Raw genomic sequence first — 15,483 nt, forward strand, 5'->3', positions numbered from 1 at the left:
ATTTCAGCTCGGGTCATGATCTCGCTGTTCATGAGTTCGAGCCCCACATCTGGCTCTGCGAAGACAGTGCAGAGGAGACTGCTTGAGATTCTGTCTCCTGTCTCCCTCTTTCTCTGCCCCTCTCCTGTGCTCTCTCTCTCTCTCTCTCTCTCTCTCAAAAACAAATAAATAAATAAACGCTTAAAAAAATAAAAAGGAGATGAATCTTCAGAGAAGTATGCGGAGTGAAAAAAGCCAATCCCAAAATGTTACATACCATATGATTCTATTTGTATGAACTCTTGACATGACAAAATTATAGAAAGAGAGAGCAAATTAGTGGTCAGGAATTAACGAAGGGACGGGAGTGGGAAGGAAGTGGCTGTGACTGTAACAGAGCACCATGAAAGATTCTTGGGGTGACAAAAATATTCTGTATCTTGACTGCATCAATGTAATGTTGTACTATCTATAGTTTTGAAAGATTTTATCAATGGGAGAAACTGACAAAAGGCTATGCGGGGATCTTTCCGCATTATTTCTTACCATCTACAATTCTCTCAGAGGCAAAAGTTTACATTGTAGGGGCCCCTGGGTGGCTCAGTCCGTTAAGCATCTAACTCCTCGTTTTGGCTCAGGTCATGATCTCAAGGTTTGTGGGATCAAGCCCCACATCGGGGCTCTGTGCTGACAGGACAGAGCCTGCTTAGGATTCTCTCTCTCTCTCTCTCTCTCTCTCTCTCCGCCCCCCTCTCTCTCTCAAAATAAATACACTTTTAAAAATATGTAAATATATAGAGGAAGGTAGATACTTAATTCCGTGGCTCTGTTCCCATTCCTACCTCCAGTTGTAACCTCTCTGGCAGAGACTGATCTTTGTCTCTTTAATAATTACTCTTCCTCTGCTGCAATCAGAATTTAACTGGGCATATGGTTGCCCATCTGGAGACTAGAGTTTCCAGCTTCCCTGCAACTAAAGTGCACCCACATGACTAGGTTCTAGCAATGGAGTAGAGCAAAAGACACATGTGCAAGCACAATCTCGTGCCCATAAAAGGAAAGGGACATGCTTCCCCCTTTCATGCGTGGATACGGTGATGAGCCATATTCAATCGTGGGGATGAGGGCAATGCTTCAGGCTTGACTATGTTGCCAGATTCAGAGGACAAAACCCATGGGGGACTACACTTGTGAATTTCCACACTTCATAGCATCCTTTCGGTGTTAACATTGACAAAGTAACTCGTAACAGACTTAGGAGATTTACTGCCAAGGACAGGGAAAGAGGCATATCGTAGTCAGAATTATCAGTCCCAATTCCATATAGGAGTTTATACATATGAGTTCAAGGTGGGCGGAGTATACTTCCTTCCTTGGGCCTAGCCATGTGACTGGTCACTGGTGTATTAGATAGATCTGATAGGAAGAGAGGCTCAAAATATGTTTGCACAGCTGTGCTTGCTCTCTTGCATTTCTGCCACCTGGGGTATCTTGCAGGTCGTGCAGCAGACCTGTACCCAACCCAGGGACTGGAGCCAAGCCAGCTGAGCCCAGCCTGGATCAATCAAACCCTAGTTGACTTGCGAACACCATGAGAGAAATAAAGCCTTATTGCTGAATATCCCTGAGATTTTTTGTGATTGTTATGCATGACATACGGTAGGAAAGAGATTCTGAGGCAGCACCAAGGTGCATGATTTAGGGAGTTGAAGTTTCTACCAAATGGGTGGCGATTTGCACTGTGGGGTTAAAGAAAGGAGTACTCCCACAGAGTGGACTCTTGAGAGCAATGGAGCAAGGTTAGAAATGACAGAACACCTATCCTGGGAACATCTCTCCAAGAAAAGTTCAACTTCCTTGGCAGTTTTACCTTGGACTATAGAAAGAATAATAATCACGGGGCACCTGGGTGGCTCAGCCGGTTGAGCGTTTGACTTCGGCTCAGGTCATGATCTCGCAGTTGGTGAGTTCGAGTCCCCCCGCATCGGGCTCTGTGCTGACCGCTCAGAGCCTGGAGCGTGCTTCGGATTCTATGTCTCCCTCTCTCTCTGTTCCTCCCCTGCTCATGCTCTGTCTGTCTCTGTCTCTCAAAAATGAATAAAGTTAAACAAAATTTTTTTAAGAATAATAATCAGAAGACAGTTTAACTTTATATATATATTTGTGTTTTTTTTTTTAAGGTAAGCTTCATGCCCATTGCAGAGCCCAACGTGGGGCTTGAACTCATGACCCTGAGATCAAGACCTGGATGTTTAATGGGGGAACCTGGGTGGCTCAGTTGGTTAAGAGTTCGACTTCGGCTCAGGTGATGATCTCATGCTTCATGAGTTCCAGCCCCGTGTTGAGATCTCTGTCAGCACAGAGCCTGCTTCAGATCCTCTGTCCCCTTCTCTCTGCCCTTACCCTGCTCTCTCTCTCTCTCTCAAAAATAAACAAACATTAAATATATTTTTTAAAAAAAGACCTGAACACTTAACCGACTGACCCTTTTTTTTTAATTGTAGTGATATATACATAGCATGAAATTTACTACTTTAACCATGTTTTTTTTTTAATTTTTTTTCAACGTTTTTTGTTTATTTTTGGGACAGAGAGAGACAGAGCATGAACGGGGGAGGGGCAGAGAGAGGGGGAGACACAGAATCGGAAACAGGCTCCAGGCTCTGAGCCATCAGCCCAGAGCCCGACGCGGGGCTCGAACCCCCGGACCGCGAGATCGTGACCTGGCTGAAGTCGGACGCTTAACCGACTGCGCCACCCAGGAGCCCCTACTTTAACCATGTTTAAGTGTACAAGTCCATGGCATTAAGTACATTTATAATGTACTTTACAATGGTGTGCAACCATCATCACTATCCATTTCCAGAATTTTTTCAGCATTGCAACAGAAACTCCATACCCATTGAACAATAACTACCCATTTCCCTCCTTCCCTAGCCTCTGGTGACTTCTAGTCTACTTTCTGACTCTACAAATTTGCCTACTGTAGGTGCTTCACGTAAGTAGAATCACATATTTGTTCTTTCGTACCTGGCTTATTTCACTTAGTATGTTTTCAAGGCTCATCCACATTGTAGAATCTATTGGAATTTCATTCCCTTTTAGCTGAATGATATTCCATTGTGTATAGACACTACATTTTGTTCTTCCATTCATCTGTTGATGGATGGTGTTTGGGTTGCTACGACCACTTAGCTATTATAAATAATGCTGCTATGAACATGGGTGTGCAAATATCTCTTTGAATCACTGCTTTTGATTCTTTTGAGTGTATCCCCAGAGAAAGAATTGCTGAATCATATGGTAATTCTATGTTTACTTTTTTAGGAGCCACCAAATGGTTTCCATAGTAGCTGCACCGTTTTGCATTCCCACTAGCAAAGCACAGGGGTTCCATTTTCTCCGTATCCTCATCAACCCTTGTTTTGTTTTGTTTTTTATCCACTGTATTTTTTTTTGAAGTAGGCTCTACCCCCAATGTGGGGCTCGAACGCAGGACCCTGAGATCAAGAGTTGCATGCTCTATTGACTGAGTCGGCCAGGCGCCCCTATTTGTGTTTTGTTTTCGTGACAGTCACCCTGATGGGTGTGAAGGGGCTCATTCCACATTTCTTTCACCCTCGATCCTTCCAATAAAACTTAATAAGCCAAAATAATTTTGGGTTGTGGTGGCATGCCCGCTAAAGACAGCGAAAGCATTCTGCTGAAAGGACTGAGCCCATGGCCCCCCGATGGTGACCAGTAGAGAAGAAAAGGCGCCCTTCGGGGGTCTGGGAGTGGCTGAGAAGAGTGTGTTCAATGGAGGAACCAGCTGGTAGAGGCATCAGAGGGAGAATAAACGGGACACAAGCCCCCTGACCATCTAAATTAACCCAGAAAAGCGGGGGGGGGGGGGGAGGGAGCTGAAAATTAGTAGCCACTAGTAGCTGAAAATTAGTATATTTATTCATATATTTCTGTATACTTATTAAATATAATTTTACTCAAAATTCACAAGAGAAACAGCAAATGAAGACTAGAGAATTGCTAAAACTTTCCTCAAAACCAGAACTATTAGTCCTTAAAAAGTACCCTTAAACAGTTGGAAAAAAATTGAGTTTGTGTTTGTACATGGTTTTTTTCCCTCTTTTACTTGTACTAGTGCCAAAGAAATTGTCATGAAAAACAGCAGTTCCCTTCTCTAACCTTTACCTGCTTTCCGGGGGCAATCATTTTCAACTCTTTTTAGCTGTTTATTTTCCTTTTTATCTCCATATTTTTTCAAGATTTTATTTTCAAGTAATCTCTATACCCAACGTGGGGCTCAAACCCATAACCCTGAGACCATGCTCCATGACCAGAGACAGCCAGGCGCCCCTCCATATTTTAAAATTATGTTCTTATACTACTATTTCTTGGTTTGTTAATCTGAGACATTATCCAAAACTCTGTTATGGAAGACAAAGATGTAGATGTTTTTAAATCTCCTTACATATACTTCTTTCCCCATATATTACATATACTTCTGCTGATTTAATTTTTAGTGAAATGAATGGTGTGTATTTACAACGTTTTCTTTTGACTCTGAAGTATTGTCCACTGCTGAGTCTAGCCATGTAAAATGATTATGTCTCTTCTTGTACATTTTGTTTTTCCTGAGGTCAATTATTACCTTGTTTTTTCATTTGATTAGCGTTCTATGTACATATGGCTAATTTTTTTAAGTGCTCCAACAGCTCCGTGGGACATCTATCAACGGTTGTACTTGTCTTACCTCCAGAGACTTCTCTGCCGGTCCTCGTTCCTCTTGTGCCAACCTGGGCCTGATGCCTGGCTGTGGCTTGGGGTACCCTCCCCCCAACTTTTCTGGCTAGACTTTGATTTCGCAGATTCCACATCTTTTTCCTTGCCTCACTTCCTCATTTTGCAGAAGTTGCCGCCTAAGAAAGTGTAAGTAGGAGATAAACTTTGAAATCTTTGCAGGAGCGAAGAAGCTTTTATTAGTTTGATTAATTATCAAATGAATAATTTGGGCAGAGAATTCTAGGTTGAAAATAAATTTCGTTCCAGATCTTGAAGGCATTTCTCCTTCTCTCTTCCTGTATTGATAAGATACCCAACTGTGCTCCCAAACCTTTTGTATGTGACTTTTCTCTTCTCTGTAGAAATATTTCGGATTTTTCTGTTTTTAGTCGCTTTTAAATTCCTTGAGGAAATGGTCCTTTTTTAATTCATTGGTCAAGAGACTCAGGGGCCATTTCTATCTGAAGATTTGTGTTCTTCATGTTGGAATTTTTTAAATGTTATATGGTTTATTTTATTATTTCCTCCCTTCATCTTCTCTGTTCTGTCTTCCTAGAACTCATATTATTTGAATAATGGGCAACGTGGATGGACCCTCTAATCTTTTCACCTTTCTCGACTCTTCTACCGTTGTGTCATATGCTTTTTTTTTTTTTTTTAATTTGAGAGAGAGAGAGAAAGAGAGCATGAGTGGGGGAGAGGGACAGAGAGAGACAGAAAGAGAGAGAGAATCTTAAGCAGGCTCCACACTCAGCACAGAACCTGACTCAGGGCTTCATCTCACAACCCTGGGATCATGACCTGAGCAGAAATCAAGAGTTGGCCACTCAACCGACTGAGGCACCCAGGCGCCCTGATATGCTGGTTGAGTTTCCTAATAAATGTTTTGTCATCATCATACAATTACTTTCCAGGCAGCCTTTCTTACTCTCTGGTGATTCCATTTCTCCAGCACCCTCTTTCCCACAGTCCCTCTTCTTGAATCTGGCATCCTTGTTAAGAACTGTATATCAGGATATTAATTATAGTCACGTGATCTTTTCCTCCTCTCTGCATGGACGACATTTTCTCTAAGTTCCTTTCTCCTGTTTGTTTGCTTTCACACTGGAGGTCTTCCTCAATGCCATATCTACATACATACGTATGTATCTGTGTGTGTGTGTGTGTGTGTGTATACCTACATATATACATGTAGGTATATATATATATGTGTGTGTAATTGAAGTATGGTTGACATACACTATTACATTAGTTTCAGGTGCACAATATAATGATTCCACAAGCCCATACCTTATTGCTATGGTCGCCACAAGTGTAGACACTCTCTGTCCCCATACCACACCGTCACAATACCATTGGCTATATTCCCTGTGCTGCGATTAATGCCACAGTTACACTTGAGGCACTAAAGAGGTCCTTGGAGGGGCGCCTGGGTGGCGCAGTCGGTTAAGCGTCCGACTTCAGCCAGGTCACGATCTCGCGGTCCGTGAGTTCGAGCCCCGCGTCAGGCTCTGGGCTGATGGCTCAGAGCCTGGAGCCTGTTTCCGATTCTGCGTCTCCCTCTCTCTCTGCCCCTCCCCCGTTCATGCTCTGTCTCTCTCTGTCCCAAAAATAAATAAACGTTGAAAAAAAAAAATTTAAAAAAAGAGGTCCTTGGAACCACTGTGGGCCTGAACAGTTTGTAGCCTTTGCTATAAAAAAAAAAAAATAATAATAATCAGGCTGAGAGGGTCCCCCCAGTCAGGATTTATGTTTCTCCTCCACACTTGGAGACTTTCCAGGGCGATGCGGGCCGATCAAACAGTTTGTCATCAATCCCCCTCCACCCGGTGCAGGGACGTAGATTGTTATTTTTCCCAGACTGCTACCATTGTTTCATTCCTGAAGATTTCCTGAAATCTCTGCTTCATTGTTGTCTTATCTTGTTCCCTTTGACTTTGTGGGCTTATACCTTTGTGATTCCTTTACTATCATTTTAAGGATGCTCCCAAGGGAAGAGCAGATAAACACTTGTGGATAATCTGCCATTTTAAACTGGATGTCCTCATGTAACATTGTGATATAACAGAAATATACATTTGGTGTTCATCCTTGGTTCCTGGCAGAGTGCTCCTAAAACGCTTGTAGTTTCCGGAGCAGTAAGGGTGAGAGAAGCATCTTTTGTTATAATATTTGGTCTGACTCTTCTAATACAAGAGCTTCCAAGACCCTGCAAATCTCGGAAGTGATGAGTGACTTTGCAAATGCTGATGAGATGATCGGTGGCTGGGCGGGAGGGGGTCGCAGATAACTTCAGCAGAGATAACCACTTCAGGTGGTTAGAGACTGGCACTTCCGGCTGCCCTTCTGGCCACAGGAGATGAAAGACAGGGTAGAGATTGAGTTAATCACCAACGGCCAGTGATTTCAACAATCATGCCTATGATTCCTCTGTAGGGGCGCCTGGGTGGCTCAGTCGATTAAACATCTGACTTCAGTTCAGGTCATGATCTCACAGTTTGTGAGTTCGAACCCTGCGTGGGGCTCTCTGCTGACCATGAGGAGCCTGCTTTGGATTCTCTGTCTCCCTCTCTCTCTGCCCCTTCCCTGCTTGCTCTCTTTCTCTCTCTCTTGCTCTCTCTCTCTCTCTCTCAAGAATAAATAAATAAACATTTTTTTTTAAGCCTGTAAATACCCTATATAACAGGGTTTGGAGCTTCCTGGTGGGTGAATACATGGAGATGCTGGGAGCTCCACATGTCCCCTTCCTTGCTTTCTGCATTTTTTCCACTTGGCTGTCCCTGCATTGTATCTTTTATAATAAACCAGTAATGGTAAGTAAAGTGCTTTCCTGAGTCTGGGAGCCCTTCTAGCAAATGATCGATTCCAAGGAGGAGGTCACGGGAGCCCCCAAAGTACAGCTGGTTGGTCAGAAGGGCACTTGGCCCGGGGTTGGGACTGGCGTCTGAAGTAGAAGCCATCTTGTGGACTGTCCTCAACCTGTAGGGTCTGTGCTAATTCCAGGTGCTTAGAGTCAGAACTGAATTGAATTTTAGAACACCCAGCTGGTATCTGGAGAGTTGGGGAATTGATTGTCAATGTGAGGGGGGAAAAAAACCACATATTTAGTGTCATAAGTGAAATGTTTTGAGCAGAAAATACCAAAATAGTTGGTGCCAAGAATGGGATGCTGTTTGGTAGAAAAAACAGCACCTCAGGGGGCGCCTGGGTGGCTCAGTCGGTTGAGCAGCTGACTTCGGCTCAGGTCATGATCTCACGGTCCGTGAGTTCGAGCCCCGCGTCAGGCTCTGTGCTGACAGCTCAGAGCCTGGAGCCTGTTTCGGATTCTGTGTCTCCCTCTCTCTCTGACCCTCCCCCGTTCATGCTCTGTCTCTCTCTGTCTCAAAAATAAATAAACGTTAAAAAAAATTTTTTAAAAACACCCAGCACCTCAGGGGGCGCCTGGGTGGCTTGGTCCATTAAGCCTCCCACTTGGGCTTAGTTCATGATCTCAAGGTTTGTGGGTTTGAGCCCTGCATCAGGCTCATTGCTGTCAGTGCAGAGCCCACTTCGGATCCTCTGTCCCCTTCTCTCTCTGCCCGTCCCCTGCTCATGCTCTCTCTCAAAAATAAATAAACACTTTTAAAAAACCAAATAGCACCTCAGAACTAAGCACCTTTAAAAATATGTATTCCCCATAAATTCAGTAAGAGATTATCAGAAAAAAAATTTACCAAATTGTACTTTTTAAAATTTTTATTATTTTTTAAATGCATTTATTTATTTTGAGAGAGAGAGAGAGAGAGAGAGAGAGAGAGAATCCCAAGCAGGCTCCATGCTGTGGTGAAGGGGAGGGTAGGAGAGGGCTCAATCCCAGGGATGGTGAGATCCTGACCTAAACCGAGACAAGATTGGGAGGGGAAGCTTAATCTACTGGGCCACCCAGCCACCCCTTTGTTATTTTAATTAACCAAACAGAAACACACATTACATTACTTTCTTCTTCAGTTTCAGATTTTGAGTTCAGCCCATCTTTACATCTGGAGTTTTAAAAATATTGGCGCAATCATGTCAAAACTTTGGCTTTTTAAATATTTAGACTGCAAAATGTTTCATATACCTTTGTCTTTTCCTAGAATTTTAAGTCAACTTTCTTTTTTCTTGTTGATCACAAAATCCATAAGCCTTCACCTTGTCAATTACATAGCATAGTTGCACTCCAAGGTTCTGAATAGAGCAGCTCTGTGGAATATTGTCTATGAACCTCTTTGGAACTGACTTCAAGGAGTCCTTAGACTTTCCGGACTAAATCCTCTCTTTTTCAGAACTGTGGAACTGATCTGCCCATTGCTGTCCTTTGTAAACTCCACTTTTTTGTATCCCATATTTTATTTTATTTTATTTTATTTTATTTTATTTTATTTTATTTTATTTTTAATTAAAAAAAATTTTTACAGGAAGCCATCAAAATCTTCAAAGAGGAAGCAGGCAAAAACATCTTTGATCTTGGCCACAGCAACTTCTTACTCAACATGTCTCCAGAGGCAAGGGAAACAAAAGCAAAAATGAACTATTGGGAGCTCATCAAAATAAAAAGCTTCTGCACAGTGAAGGAAACAATCAGCAAAACTAAAAGGCAACCGACAGAATGGGAGAAGATATTTGCAAATGACATACCAGATAAAGGGTTAGTATCCAATATCTATAAAGAACTTATCAAACTCAACACCCAAAAAACAAACAATCCAGTGAATAAACGGGCAAAAGACATGAATAGACACTTCTCCAAAGAATACATCCAGATGGCCAACCGACACATGAAAAAATGCTCAACGTCACTCATCATCAGGGAAATACACATCAAAACCACAATGAGACACCACCTTACACCTGTCAGAATGGCTCACATTAACGACTCAGGCAACAACAGATGTTGACGAGGATGCAGAAAAAGAGGCTCTCTTTTGCATTGCTGGTGGGAATGCGAACTGGTACAGCCACTCTGGAAAACAGTGTAGAGGTTCCTCAAAAAATTAAAACTAGAACTACCCTACAACCTAGCAATTGCACTACTAGGCATTTATCCAAGGGATACAGGTATGCTGTTTCAAAGGGACACATGCACCCCAATGTTTATAGAAGCACTATAAACAATAGCCGAAGTATTGAAAGAGTCCAAATGTCCATTGATGGATGAATGGATAAAGACGATGTGGTATATATGTATATAATGGAATATTAGTCGGCAATCAAAAAGAATGAAATCTTGCCATTTGCAACGACGTGTATGGAACTGGAGGGTATTATGCTAAGTGAAATTAGTCAGTCTGAGAAAGACAAATATCCTATGACTTCATTCATATGAGGACTTTATGACACAGCACAGATGAACATAAGGGAAGGGAAGCAAAAATAATATAAAAACAGGGAGGGGGACAAAACATAAAAGATTCTTAAATATAGAGAACAGACGGTTACTGGAGGGATTGTGGGAGGGGTTACTGGATGGGCTAAATGGGTAAGGGGCAGTAAGGAATCTACTTCTGAAATCACTGTTGCACTATATGCTAACTAATTTGGATGTAAGTTTAAAAAAATAAAATTGAAAACATTTTTAACGTTTATTTGTTTTTTTTTTTGAGAGACAGAGAAAGACAGAGAGTGAGCGGGAGAGGGGCAGAGAGAGAGGGAGACACAGAATCGGAAGCAGGCTCCAGGCTCTGAGCTGTCAGCACAGAACCTGACATGGGGCTTGAACTCATGAACCTCAAGATCACGACCTGAGCTGAAGTCAGATGCTTAACCGACGAAGCCACCCAGGTGCCCCTATTTTTAATTTTTTAAAACTAGCCTCTCAATGTGGGGCTTAAACTAACGACCTTGAGATCAAAGGCCACATGTGCTACCAACTGAGCCAGCCAGGCTCCCCTGTATCTCATATTTTAGATTCAGTTTCGGCTTCGTTGGGTATAACCTACAGTAATTTCTTTTTAGAAAGTCACTTGCATTGTAAACGTTCTAAGACCATGTACCTAGCAATGTCTCTATGTAAGTATCACTCTTTGAATGTCACTTAGTAGTTAATCATGGCTGGCCCACTACAGTATAAGTTCATACCTGTGGCTTGATGATTGTGAGGAGTTTCCACTGTCCGTTTCTTAGGGGGATTTGCTCGGATGGTAGACATATTTTGAGGTGTCTGCTCAACCTATTAGCCAACAACTCCTCCCTGGGAAGATCTCTTCATCCTGAGATATGCTGTGAGGTCCCATCTCAATGATCAGACCATTAGAGGAAATTTAACCCAGTTTGGGACAATGCACTTTCCTCTCTTGGATATTTGGTATAGGGAGGGGGATCAAGGTCAACCTCTCCCACTCCTAAAGCATGTAATCTTGAAAATTATGGGGCAACCATATTCTATCCTTCAGAAAGCGAGAGAAAAATCCAGTCTGCAGAGAGAGAGAATAACTAAGCAAAATAAGGGAGGAAAGACATCAAGCGAGAGTTCTGTTAGTGTAACTCTGGACACTTGAATCTGAAAAGGTAAAATGTGGGAGGAGATAAACTAAAACTCTGTAGAATTCTGAAGAAGATGAAGAAACTCAACATCACTTTGCGTACACACTTTACAATATAGTTACTTGCCTGCCAACTTGAGACTGGAAAGAATTTTTTTCAATGTTTTCAAGTAAAAGGAGATACGATACTAGTCAAGTTTATACAATGAGAACTAAGAAAAGGAAACTTATCGTACAACCAGTTCAAAATGCAAAATTTCATCAAATATTCACTGGGCACCTACTTTATGGACAGCAATTGATTCATCACTGGAGACGCAAAGGTGAATGGGACACAATTCCTGCTCTCGAAGTTCATGGTCCAAGAGGGTCCAGAGAGGCCGACAGCTAAAGGACACAGTGAAGGCAGCGGCCAGATCATAGGGGACCAAAAGTGGCAGCAAGGGGCCCAGGATGGGGACCAGGAGCCTGTGAAGAGCAGAAAGGCGAGTGGAGAGGAGGGAGGTTCCCACACCAGAGGCCTCTGAGAGGCCAGGGTCCCATGCCCACTTTGCCCAGGACACTTGGGTGTATGCCTGCTGTCTCAACATCATTATTTACAACCTTCCTTCTCTCTCCTAAATCATGCAGTCACCCTAGGTAGGACCAGGGCCGAAAAGCGTGTAGTGAGGACAGCAAAATGAAGGCCACACAAAATGAAGAGACTGATGTCAGTTGGGGGGGGGGGGGAGGGATGGACGAGCAGGCTACAGTGGGCTGAGAAATCAGTGGAAGGGGAGGCATCATGAATGCTTTTTCCAAGTAACTGGCCATTATGGGGCAGAAGTGGACCTGTGGCTAGAAGGCCCAGAGTGCAGAGGGAGGGCTCTTTACCAGGTGGACAGACCATGGCAAGTTGACCAGCTGATGGGGACAGCCAGGTAAGAGGAAGACGGTAAAGACTGGGCACAGTGACTTCACTGTGTAATCTCAGGATGGATTGGGGTCCCCATGGATTGGGGTGGGAGGATTGGGAGCATAGGGGTAGGGACTGGCCACACAGGCAGCAAGAGAGCCTCTTTTCCACTCGGATGGTGCTATGGACCGAATGCGTCCTCCCCAAATTCAGATGTTGAAACCCCATCCCTCATTGTGGCTATATTTGTAGATAGAGCCTATAGGGAGGTAATTAAGGTTAAGGTCATAACAGTGAAATCCTGATCTGATAGGATTAGTGTCCTTACAAGAAGAGAAACCAGAGATCTCACTCTGTCTCTCTGTACCCACTCAGATGAGGACAGAGCAGGAAGAGAAGTCTCACCAGAACCCAGCCCTACCAGCCCTTCATCTGGGACATCCAGCTCCAGAACCATGAGAAAATAAATTTCTGTTGGTTGAGCCACCCAATCTGTGGTAATTTGTTATGGCAGCCCAAGACGACTGAGACAGATGGGAGGGAAGGGGATGGGTCAGGGGTGGGGAGTGGCAGACAATTAGGCACGTCTAAGAGGGCAAGATGTTGGTCAGAGTAAGTTCATTCTCTGACTTTCAGGAAATAGGAAGCAAGCCTGTCCATTGAAAATGAAAGAGGTTGGTAACGTTAGGAACATGAGATGACCCATGGACATCATGGAGAGCCCACAGAGGAGGGACTGATGTTGGACATGTGAGGATTCTGGAGAAGATTGGAAACCTTGGGAGCCCTGGCAGTATGGTGGGCTGGGACTGCAGGACATGGCCAAGCAGGAGTGTCCCTTTCCCAAATGCCCTCTGGAATTGGTCAGACACAGAATACTGAGGCTGGGCACCAGGATATTATTATTTTCTGGAGTCCACATGAATGTTCAGCAGCCCTCTGTTTATAATGTAAGCAAGTCGATAGGATCTGAGTGTTGTGGGTTTTACCTCGGGCTGCAGGCCGTCCCAACGCCCCAGTGAAGGTCAGTGGTGAGGAACCTCAGCTTGCTAAGGGCAGGGAAGCAAGGAGCAAATCAGGGACATTGGGGGTCCCACTGTGGCAGGGAACTCTCACGCTGGTTACGAAGTCTGATCTTTCAGCGAGGGGTGCCAGGAAGAGAGCTGAGCCCTCCCATGGCATGAAGGAAGTCATAGGCCAGAGATTTGGGGGACAGGGTGGAGGGAGGTGGGCTCCATGGGAATGCAGAAAGGTGATGTCAAAGCTAAGAGAAGGAGCCTCCTAGGGGTGCCTGGATGGCTCAGCTAAGCGGCTGACTTTTGGTTTCGGCTCAGGTCATGATCTCTAGGTTTAAGCTCAGCCTCAGGCTCGCGCTGGCACTGGGGGGCCTGCTTGGGATTCTCTCTCTTTCTCTGCCCCTCCCCTTCTTATATGCAATCTCTTGAAAGAACCCCCCTAACCAGTTTGAGAAGTGTACCTCCTGTTTGATTGATTTTGTGACCCCAAGCTCATCTCTACCCGCCTCAATAAAATGCTGTGTGTAATTCAATATTTGTTTTATGTCTTATAACACGATTAGATAAAACTGAAATTAATATCATTTATAGGCTTGGGAGAGAATTTTATGACAGCCCCTTGGGCACCAGAAACCAGTGCAGGCCTCTTTCTGGGACCAGATGCCTGTGCTGGTTAGGAATCCCTGGGCTGGGTCCTCACATCACGTTTGGCTGGGCGACCCTGACAAACGGCTTCACCTCTTTCTGAGCCTGTTTCTGCCTCTGCACAATGAAGGTTATGATCGTTATTTTTTTTTAAAGTTTATTTGGAGAGAGAGAGAGAACGCACAAGAGCATGAACAGGAGAAGGGCAGGGAGAGAGAGAAAATCCCAAGCAGGCTCCATAGGATCAGCACAGAGCCAGATGTGGGGCGCCGATGCACGAACCATGAGATCATGACCTGAGCTGAACACAAGAGTCCAACGATCGACCCACCGAGACACCCGGGGGCCCCAAAGGCTCCAATTGTTGATGTGGGAATGACGTTGGATCGTGCTGGCGAGGACTTGGCCGAGTATCCGGTGTGACGTACGTGCTCAAAAAAGGCAAGCCGTTATCACCGTCGTCATTCACGTTAATTTTAGAGATAGTAAAGATTTCAAAAGAAATCCACAAATATTTCCCCAGAAAATGAGAAAGTGATTTTTCAGGTACATAAAAAATCCCAGGGACCCTCCTCTGAGGAGTTATCAATAGCCAGACCCCTCAGGACCCTTGCAGGCCTTCCTACAAGTCTGCTCCCCGGCTTGCCACAGAGCTTGTCAGCCTGTGGATGCAGGAACGCCATGTGCCACGACTTCTGTTTCTGAGCCATCAACTGAGATGGGATGGAGACAGGAGGGAAAGTGGGAGGGAGGCTGGAGAAGATCAAGTCCAGTCTCGGTGCAAGGCTTGTCGGGAAGTGGGTTTTCATCAGGTATACCTGTTCTGTCTTCGGCCCACGTTCCCTGTCACCAAACCCACTGCCCCGAATCCAACACGCGATGAACACCTGTTGGTAGTTCCGCTAACGCGTTTCCCTGGAAACAGGACAACCTTCAAGGCAGTGGTTCTCGACCGCAGGCAGTTCTGCCCTCTCAGCCTCCCAGGGGACACTGGGCAGTGTCTGGAAAGATTTTTCTGTTGGCACAACTTGGAGATGCTCCTGGCTTCTAGTGGGTAAAGGCCAGGGATGGTGCTAGACAGCATACGAGGCACAGGCCAGTCCCCCACAACAAAGAATTGGGGGCTCCCCTCTCTCCATCGTGTCTCCATTATTCCCACCTTATCGCTTCCTCCATGCTGAGGGAGGGCATAGCCCCCTTCCTGGCACCCCTCGCCGAAAACTCAGCTTTAGTATCCGGGATTAGGGGTGTCAAGAAACCTCGCTTGATTTTAACTCACTAAGGTTATCAAGTTGGCAGCTTGCCAGATGCCACAGATTAAAAAACCGGACCTTGAATGACTATTTTTTATTTGCTTGACACGCTTATGCACAATTTTGCAAGCAACAATTGTCCTCAGGGTGTCATTGTTTCTTACTCGCTGCTAATATGAGAGCGCCACAGCTTACGACACTCCTTTTGGGTATCACTGTTTCATTCTTTCACTCCTTCATTCATTCACCCATTCACTCAACCAACACAGACTCATTGGGCTCCTCCTTACACTGGGGTGGCTCTAGGGACAGAGAGTGAATAGAAAGAACTCTCAGGGTGTGTGTATTGGGGAGGAGGAGGACAGATGCACTAGTAAATAACGACAATATCATTCCGGGTAAAAGCCCTCATG

The 15,483-nt window shown here is 44.5% G+C and overlaps 1 protein-coding gene across 1 annotated transcript in view; it reads right to left on the reverse strand.

The window, feature by feature from the left end:
- SCTR (secretin receptor) overlaps positions 1-15,008 on the reverse strand; it is a 76,100-nt gene extending 61,092 nt beyond the window's left edge. Inside the window, exons 1-2 of the mRNA XM_047082269.1 lie at positions 14,977-15,008; positions 11,546-11,729 (exon numbers count right to left, since the gene is read on the reverse strand). Coding sequence (XP_046938225.1) covers positions 11,546-11,729; positions 14,977-15,008 — 216 coding nt within the window. The remainder of the gene's footprint in view (positions 1-11,545; positions 11,730-14,976) is intronic.
- Between the last annotated feature and the right edge of the window lie 475 nt (positions 15,009-15,483).

This window comes from Lynx rufus, unplaced genomic scaffold (assembly GCF_022079265.1).
Source record: "Lynx rufus isolate CCGP_SWC_20201006 ecotype Redwood Valley unplaced genomic scaffold, mLynRuf1.p SCAF_2, whole genome shotgun sequence".
Classification (NCBI taxonomy): Eukaryota; Metazoa; Chordata; class Mammalia; order Carnivora; family Felidae; genus Lynx; species Lynx rufus.